This window comes from Cyprinodon variegatus, unplaced genomic scaffold (assembly GCF_000732505.1).
Source record: "Cyprinodon variegatus isolate N-32 unplaced genomic scaffold, C_variegatus-1.0 Scaffold20, whole genome shotgun sequence".
NCBI classification, from domain to species: domain Eukaryota; kingdom Metazoa; phylum Chordata; class Actinopteri; order Cyprinodontiformes; family Cyprinodontidae; genus Cyprinodon; species Cyprinodon variegatus.
Genome location: NW_015150473.1, coordinates 698347 through 708097, shown reverse-complemented (window position 1 = coordinate 708097; position 9751 = coordinate 698347). Strand labels below are relative to the sequence as shown.

General features: G+C 36.5%; 1 protein-coding gene across 1 annotated transcript; it reads right to left on the bottom strand.

Moving 5' to 3' along the window:
* Window positions 1-4614: 4614 nt before the first annotated feature.
* On the bottom strand, window positions 4615-9093 carry LOC107094094 (PI-PLC X domain-containing protein 3-like). Its single transcript, XM_015389512.1, has 8 exons — window positions 8991-9093; window positions 8561-8697; window positions 8347-8466; window positions 7467-7520; window positions 7226-7381; window positions 6194-6304; window positions 5656-5786; window positions 4615-4774 (listed from the first exon to the last, which is right to left on the bottom strand). The coding sequence occupies exons 1-8, from the start codon at window positions 9091-9093 to the stop codon at window positions 4615-4617; spliced, it is 972 nt and encodes a 323-aa protein (XP_015244998.1).
* Between the last annotated feature and the right edge of the window lie 658 nt (window positions 9094-9751).

Below are 9751 nucleotides of genomic sequence, written 5' to 3'. Positions count from 1 at the left end.
GACTACTCTGTGCTTTAAATATTTACAACACTTGACAAGGGTTGCATGCTAATTTAAACCATTTAGGGCTTATTTACCAAAGTATGCGTGGAGACTTTTGTCTCCGAGCAAATACAAAGATGCAAAGTTAAGTGTTACCAGACTATTGCCACCAGAAACATCATTGCAGCTCCTTTAAAAATTCTTTCTGCCCAAATGTTTCCAGAACCTATTACACAACCACGTCTTCATGGGTAAGAAATAAGCCCTATCAAGTGTTCCCAGTGACATCATTCCAAAGCCTGTGGGATTAAGTTAGCACCACAGTGACTGAGTGCATTCCTTCAAGAATTCCATTATTCCCTTGTGTTTCCAAAATATGGTGCAGGAAATCTACACCTATAAGAAAAGGAATGTTTGTCTATAGGTCATTGTGAGGCAGTTCATAGGTATTTATTTCATTCAATAGATTCTAATATGCTTTGAAAGGTTATCTACTTCCCCACTTAAAGTGCCTTGAAATTTTAAGGCTTTGTTAACACAGATGAGCGAGGTTAATAATCTCTAAGTGATTTTTTTTTCTTTTACGTTTAAATGACACAAGTATAAGACAGGCTTGATTAATACAAGTTTGTCACACTTTATGAAACATGTTTAGCTATGTTTATACGTTTAGGAAATATGGTGATGTTGCTATTTTTTTATAATTCCTAATTGTTAATGACTTGTACTCTTATTGCACCTTTTCAAGCACTAAACATATGTTTATTTCTTCTTCTGAAAGTCAATCCTGACCAATGATTATTCAATAACCTGTGTTAAAAGCGTGAAAGCTGTTTGTTACAGTTGTTAAAAAAATGGGGCTAGTGATCAGAGAGAGTGATGGACTTAATTAATCCACACTTAATTTTTGATGACTAGATATTTTAGTTTATTACGATAGAACTCCTGTATGTTTTTTAATGGGGTGGAAATATTCAGTCATGTTTTAAGTCACAGACATAATGTGGTTAATTTCCCCAAATTTTCAGCTTCTTTGCTTGATTTATTTAGCCCTAGTCTGTCTTTAATCACCTTTAATTCATTTAAAGGAAAGGTAGTCATAAGATACACAGTCAGCTGTTTTTACAGCTGAATAAATATCCCAGTCTCTAGTCGGTTCGGGCATACTGAATATTTGTGTGTAACAGATGTTGGTGACCTGGTTACCTCCGGTATTTCATGTCACGAAACGGAAATAGCAGACATTAAATGAACCAAACCCAAGTTTACTCATCTGTTAAGTGTTAAACCATTAGACCCACCTGGGACAGATGCTTAAGGGTGCTTTTCCTTTTCTTAACACGTTCAAACCATCAAACCAACTGCGACAGTAATCCTTGCACACAAATACTAATAATAAAACTGCAACCATGTTTGGTCAGCATGGAGATGTCTGCTGAGAATTTCTGCATAGCAAAGTGTTTATACTAGGCTGTGTGGAGAGCAGAGCTGAAATAGACTGATGCTGTGGATTCATTGAGAGAAAAGTGAGACATGACTGGAAATAAATGCCAAACAAAACAGAAATATGATGCATATGGATTCAACTTCAAAGAAAATAAAATCATTCAGTCAAGTGAAGAAGTTCACACCTAAACAAGAAAACTGATTATTTATTATTATTACAAAGGGTCTATCCTTAGTTGTCACTCACGCCCTGGAAGCCGACGTTGAATACAGAATACAGTAAAGCAGGACACTGGGAGAAGGAAAGGGGGACCAGACCAAACAACAGAGGAATGCTTTCAGTTCAGTTTGCTGTTGCTCTCTGTTCTCCCACTTGTCTTCCATGGTATGTGTAATTACAGCACAATTAAAGTGCCTCTGCTCGTATCTCAGTGTGAGCGTGGACCTCATAGTGCTCAGTGACCACACTCAGTCGTGTCAACAATGTGGCCTGGATAGAGGCGGGCACTTAGATAGGGTGTGAAGAGAAGTGACAAAACAGACATATTATGCAAAAAACAAAACAAAAAAACATCAGAATTCTCTTTTAGATCCCTCTGGAGAAAACTTCATTCAAGTATTTGTCATTGTTGAAACTAAACCCTTCTCTGTTTTGTTTTCTCTGTTTGGCATATTTAAGATTCTGTCAAATTGCTGATTCTCTTGCCTTGCTCCTCATTTGTCTTTAATTGTTATTAGAAAGCACAAGCATTCAGAGCAGTCTAGTCAATGGCATTCATAGAAATCACTAAGCCTGCAAGGTACAAGCCCACAAACAGGAGCACATACTTGTTAATATAGAGATAACACAGTTTCTAAAGTTAGCATGCATACTTTGATATGTGTACAGTTTAATGGCTAAGTCTGCTTAGTATTTTCCCAGCATTCCTTTGCATTGAGGCTGCTTCTATTTTTGCATCAAAACCAACAATTTATAACCATAAAGATGTATAGATGTTTATTTTTATGGGTGCATATGTTTTATGGGGATTGTGGCAAAAGTTCCACACATATTTAGCCTTTCAGAGTTTACGCCCTAAAGGTGTCACCATTTATGGCTGTTGTGAAATGCCATTCATGTTGAGACACAGCTGGCCCAGAGGGCTCCCTGCCCAAAACCAAGAAATAAACAAAAAGCTGCACAGGATTTTGCCTTAACTTAAATTCATCACCAGGGAAATGTGTTTAAAAAAAAAACACAAAAAAACAAGCTAGACCAAATTGAAAGAATAGTTTTAATTGCATGCATTTTCTTAACGTTTACAGCTACAGTCACTATTAATAGACACTACACCCATTTTTGATTGGTAGGGGTTAAGGTATCAGTACCCCCCAAACCAATGTGAGCTTTATCATGTTTTTTGTTATTATCCATCATCTGAAACAGTCAACACATGTGACATTATTATTTATAATGAAATTTATTATTATTATTATATGTAGAATTTAAGAGAGAAATTAAAAGCTGGAGCCTCTGATGTAATGAACTTGATTCACCGCCCATTAAATGTGGAAACATTCTAGCCTAGTGCATGGGTGTGTGTGTGTAACACAATGCCAAGAAAAGACTCCAACAATCATTTTAGAGAAGTTATTATCGCCACCTATAAATCCGTAAAGACTTATAAACCTATTTACAGCCAATTGAAATTGTCATTGAAAAATTCACAAAGATTATTGATAAATGGAAAACGTCTGAAAAGATCTGCAGGATCTTCCAGGAACGGACGGACTGATATTTCAGCATAAAGTCATGCCACATGATGCACAGAGAAACTATAAAATCTAAGATTCCCCAGTTCTAAGCTGGCTTGTTGTATGATTAGGTTCACCAAAGTAAAATTAGAAAAATGACTGAAAAAGAATGGCTTGTATGAAAAGCTTGTCAGTTGAAAGCATCCTTCCTCAAAAGAAATATAGCTGCAAGGCATGGGTTTTCAAAAATGTATCTGAATGAACCACAAAACTTATACCAAGAACAACTCATTGAGGGATTAGACCAGTAGAGGTATTTGGCAATAATGATCAGCAAAGTCTTCCATGAAAACTTCCAAAAAAGAAAAACAGCAAATAAGACACATCCTAATCACTATGTAGCATAATGGTGGACTAGTTGTGCTTTAGGTTTTATCTTGCTGCTCTGGCATTCCTGCATGTTACTGCAGTTTGCCAAGGTATGAATATAAAATGTCCATTATATGGTTATTTAGCTAGAGGGGTTCAATTTGGAGCAGTTGGTAGCACTGTTGCCTTGCAGCAAGAAGGTCCTGGGTTTGATTTAGATAGATAGATGCACGGATGGACATAAAGATGGATGTTCTAGCTTGAGGGAAACATTTTCATAAAACAATAAAGCGAGTGGCCAGTTTGCACCAGTATGATGTGACTTTACTTAAATGACTGTTGCTGCAAGTGGAAGATTTATTTTTTACAGAGTTGTTTATCTTTTTACTTAACTCTTTGTTGAAGAAAGCATGGTAGGTGGAGGCTCTTGGGGGCTTTGATTCCCTTAAGGCTAGCTAAACATATTTTGAGAATCTTGCATGGACTAATTTGTATTAATACCAAATACAAGAAAAGCTTGTAATTTATTTTATCAAAACCTTAAAATTTTGAATATATAAATTCTCTGCCAATGTGCCTGTTTAATTCATATACCTTAGTTACATTTATGATAGGTAACACAGATAATTTTTTCCTTTTACTATTCTATAATTATTACACCCCGGATAAATGCTAGAGTATACATCAAAATGGAGGATGTGTGTTACAGTTACTTTTCATTGCAGCAATATATGGTGCATTTTGAAAATAGAGAATTTACTTTTCTTTTGGTTTGCTCTCTTCTTGCCATAAGCTTTCTAAAATCCTCTTTGCTGTATTTGAAACACATGGGCTAAAAGATTTGTCTGCAAAAAATATTGAAGAGTTCTGGGAATATCAAAAGGCTTAAAATGTCATTAAACACTGGCATTTTATGTTTAGTCATTTAATTAGAAAGTCTAAATCTCTGCAATCAGCAGAAAAGTTACCAGCAAAAAATATGAAAATCCTACTTAAAATCAATAACGTTGCTTCCCCCTTTGATGCAATGTTATTGAAGCAGTAAACCAAACCATAAGAGCTCCATTCAAACTGGGACATGTGTCATCTCGCTTTGTGTTCCGACTCGGAAAGCAGCAGGTTGTTTAGTTTAATTACAATGTTGGCAAAGTCAGTGAGCTCCACAAAGTCAGAGGTAATGATGTTGACTCCGTCCACCCCTGGTCGTTGAGTCTGAACCCAGGACATTATGATTGGCAGGTTTCTAGATTGACAAAAGAAGAGGGACTGTGTTAAAAAAATAAAAAAAAGGAAAAAATGTTTTCTTTGTCACCTTAATCTAATTTCCTAAAACTTTAAATCATCCTTAAGTTATCTTTCTTTAAAAAGAATCTGTTTCATTGCATGTATGATCCTTCTAAATGTATTTTAAAAGTGCCAAAATGTTTTAAATCAATTTTATAACTGTAAAGAAAACAAATTGAAAAAAGAAAAAGAAAATAAGAGGTAGTGTCTGTCTGTCAGTCTGTAACCTATGACTCCAGCACTCTTGCCTTAGTCACTCCTCTGCATTCCTTCTTTTTTTTTCTTCATTCCTATGAGGCACACACATTCAGAAACACATCTACTGAGGCGGCTGTATCACTTTAAACAGCCAGATACATTTCCCCGTGTGAACCTAACAGAACAAAACCTGGAAGCTTATGTGTTTATCTGCCTGTGGTACACAATCACATTTCCTTAAAAGTGCAAATTTAGACCACCTCCTGTCTCCAACTATTCCATTTTTTATGATAACACTTAATATAACATGCTTTTTTCTATGAAAGGTATGAATGGTATTTTCTCGGGGTTTGGATTTTAGCTGCATTTTTTTAGCCTGAAGCTAAGGCAAGTTGATATAGATCCCTGGGAATTTAGTGCAAACTGTGTAAGGATTTATTAGTTAAATATAGATCTTATCAGATCTACATGTGCAAACGCTTAACTCTGTACATTGCAATGCGAGCAGATAATGCTCTGTATGAGAACAAATAGCTGCTAGTTGATAGCGTTGAATAAGATGGGTTCAGATGACAAAAATAAAATGTCCATGAAGCCTCACTTAAATAATAATCTTATATAGTTTCCAGCCATGACACTAACCTTTCTACCAGGTAATCGCGTAGCCCCCAGACCAAACCCTTGGCCACAGTGTTGACTGTAGGAGTGAGGATGGCCTGGGTGACATGGAAGGATCCCTGTTTCTTTCTTTCTTTTAAAGTAGTTTCCAGGAACTAAGAGAAATTAGCATAAAAGAAAATAGAGATCATGCAGTATCTAATAGAATTATGCATGGATGATTGTGCAAGGTAGAGCTGTAAATGTGTTGATAATCTATTACTAGAGAATCCTCTCCTTTCAGGTTTGTCTACAGCATCTCCTTCTGTTTAGATCTGAACTTTGACCTCTAATTTCTACACATAACCTTGACAGTTACTTAACCATTTCCTGGACAAATCTCTTGTGAGTTCAGGTTGTTTTTTTTCCCGTTGGATTCATTTTCTTTTTTCTACTTACAGACCGATATCCTGACATTTCTTATTTGCTAAAAGACAGTTGTTGTAGCTGCTGCGCAAATCACATTATTTCCTTTAAACTTGAGGACAACAGAGCAAAGTAAGAGTTAGTGTTGTTGTCTTACCTGTATAAGCTTGTTTGGCTCAGTGGTGTTTGCCCAAGGAGCAGGGATTTTATTGCCAGGCCACATGACAGGGATACCTTGTGCTGAAGGATGGTGGTAGAAAACAATAACCTGTGATGAGGCACAGACACCACATGGTGAAAAATGTGTGAAAAAATACTCACTTAAGGGAACATATGATATTTGATAAGATATTTTCAGATTAATATATATTTTTTATAATTTTTATGTAAGAAATCTGTATTTAGTCACAGCTTAAAGAATCCTCTTTATCTCATATTCTACTGTTTAGACATATCTAGAATTTCCTGTTAACAATTTCAAAGAAATCATTTAAAAAAATCTTTTTTTTTAAAAAAAAACATAAGCTGCAAATAATTGTTTTGAATTGGAAAAGCATAAAGAGAAATGTCGCTACCTTCAGGTTCTAACTGCACAGCTCAACCTATATTCTTTCTGTTCTTTTGCTGTCTCCTGCTCTATCACTGATACCTTTGGGACGGAAGTGAGCGAAAGATTAGGGTCATGGGAAGAGGGATGATAGTAGCCTACTTTTATGTGACTGAGCCCTGAACTTTGTTCAGTAGTGTTGTTTCAGATAATGTAAGGATCTATATAAATGGTTACAATCTCTTTGATACGTATATAAAGTAAATGTGTTGAAAATGTGCAGTATAAATAAAATAAAGTACAGAAAATTGTTATTATTTGTTTGAGATGGTAATTCGAAAATGTGTGTATACATTATGCAAAGCAAAGGAGAACTTAAATTAAACAGAGATGAGAAACTCTAATGTTGAAGTCTGAGAAGTGAAAGTCAGACTGCATGGTGGAAAAAGTGTTAATGGGCTGATACCCACTTCTAATTCCTTCTCAAGACTATCAAAGGTAATGAGGATTACCTGACATCCGTTGATCTGTTCACCACACGCACACCAGCATGCCGGTTTTCTTTTACGTGCCATTAGAAAACTTTGCAGTATATACATTTGTGAATGGGCTCTACTTTTTAAACCAATTTTCTGATCTCACCTGGTATTTCTTCTCCCAGAGGTAGTTCAGAGTGATGTTTTCCACTGCACAGTCGCTGCACAGCTTACTGCCAAACACTTCCTGGAGCATTTCGATGAGGTACACGTGGTGCTCTGAATCCATTGCATAGTAATGATTGAAGTCTAAAAACACAACCTTTATCGAAAATATAGTCAGTTAGTCATCTAAACATCTATCTGTGTTTTAAAACATGTTAGAAGTGTTGAAGTGTTTCTCTTACCTCTTTTTTGTGTCTGCATAAGAAGGAGTTAATTTCTAACAGGCCGTCCCTCACCTTTACACACAGATAGGAGACACATTTATAAATAGATGATGCATGAAACAAAAAGTTTTGTTACTTGTGCAAGAATGACAAAAACGCCACAACTTATTTGGTCACAGTTTTAGACCTTTAACACCAAGGGACAAAATTACAACAAGCAATATACAAAACAAAGGAAATGAGGGCATAACCATTTTTTCATGTTAAAATTTAGAAAACATGGCATAAAATATTTTTCTTTTTCATTTAAAAGCTCAAATTTAATAAATACCTCATCAAAATATTTCTGCAAAAAGTACTTTTAAGAAAAATTTGGTTCACACAAACATGCAAAATGCATCTTAATCTAATTTTGATTCGGATTTATTTCTTTGAAATGTAATAAGTTAATCTGAACAGCAGGTCCAAGTTAGGTCAGTAAAGTTTTCATCTAGTGCCGCTTTTTAGATGAAAGTAAATTCATATGCTAGAGAAGGAATGAAAGATTATAACAGATCTGCAAAAGTAACGTTCTGAATGACCCATTATAAACAAGGGATGTTTACAGCCAGCCACGCCTTTTGATCCCTGCGAGACCTTCCAAGACTTTGGTTTTGGAAAAAAAATAATCACTGCTGCACTGAGAAAAACAAAACAAAAGCTAAGATAGAACTTTACAGTAAGTTGAAAAAAATGAGACATTTAGAGAATGTGCGCTGAATTTTACTTTTTTTTTTAAATTACATTTGAAAAAAAAAAGCAAAACCAACCAATAAAATAGCACTTGAAGAAGAAGACCAGAACTGGATTAAAACTAACTACAGGAAAGTGCCAGCATTTGTTTTTCTTCTCTACTCACCTTGTGTCCAAAGAGGCCATGGATGAAATAGATCTCATTTCCAGCTTCACCGGGTTTAGAAGATACTCTGAGGTCAAAGTAACGGATTCCTGCATCTAACTGCTCTCTAAACGTCAGATTCTGGGAATATTGATCACATTGCATATTACCAGTGGCTCCACATCCTTACAGGGATGCAAGTTGCATGCTGTTGGATGCATTTTGAGAGTACTACCTGTGTCATTGACCACTTCACCATGAATTTCTTGGCTAACACACTGAACATGGTGACCAAGTACTTCACATAGGTCTTCTGATCAGGGCCGACAGGTGCATGGACATCCACCCAGAACGTGAAGGAGTCGTGAGAACCTGGAGCAAAGTGTGAGACTCGTTGGTGCTAATGGGACATGTATAGAGGAAGCTTACATTTGTATGGAAACTACGGAGCAGACGAGGCAAAGAAAACCAGTTAAAACGATAAAACTCTGAACAAATGCCGCATTTGGAGGTTTTGAAAATTTTGGATATGTGGGTCATCAGTGCCAGTCTGGATATCATTCACCCCATACACACAACACTGAAACTAAACTCATTCCACCCTGTTGTCGAATGTTTCATCTTTCCATTGAGCATTTTTTTTATCCCTAAGTTCTTCTGCTCACCTGGCACAGCGAGGTACTTCAGAGGCATGGCACTGAGTTTGGAGGGAAGTAAACCCATCCAGTCGGCATTGACGTTGCCAATCCCAGCAGGTCTTGTCCTCATGTCCCTCAGGAGGCTGCCTGCCAATGTCCCAGTCAGGAAACTGCTCTTTGGTGCTGAGGCACCCTATAAAACGCATCACGAAGTGCTCCAAATTCGGAACAATCAAAGCAGGTCATCCTGGATTTTTTACATTTCATTTTAATATCTTAAAAACTAATGAAGAAAACCACTAATTTGGTTGGGACTCCATTCTGACCAGCATTGCCGGGCATCCTTAAGAAGACCGGCAGGGAACTAATGTCCACAGTAATCCTCTTAAGTGAATTTCCACTTGTTACAGCCTCTTCCCCTCCCATGCTGATACTTCTGAGCTTAACCTGGCTCGTATGTGTGCTAGAAGCATCCGTGAGAAACACAGGCACAAAAAAAGGTGCAGGAAGATGAGGACATTTTCCAGGATTTTCAAGTTGTACATGAGCAGAAATGCTGATGTATGAATTGGTTAGATGACTGTGCACAAAGAACTAATCTGATCATATGGATCAGATTATGGTGGCCACAGATTTAATGTAGAATGACACAACCAAGCTCTCATCACCAACTATCTTTTCAAAGCTCTTGGCAGACTATACTGCCTAATTAATGAAAGTCATTGTAGATAGAATAGCTGGTTTCAACTTCTTTCAAAAAAACTTTGACTGCTAAAAAGAATAAAAAA

Coding starts and splice junctions, on each gene's coding strand:
- LOC107094094 (XM_015389512.1), bottom strand. CDS start 9,093: ATGAGGACAAGACCTGCTGGGATTGGCAACGTCAATGCCGACTGGATG. Junction 8,698..8,990: donor GAAGTACCTCGCTGTGCCAG/GTGAGCAGAAGA, acceptor ACTTTGCTCCAG/GTTCTCACGACTCCTTCACG. Junction 6,305..7,225: donor TCTGGGAGAAGAAATACCAG/GTGAGATCAGAA, acceptor GCCTCATCACAG/GTTATTGTTTTCTACCACCA.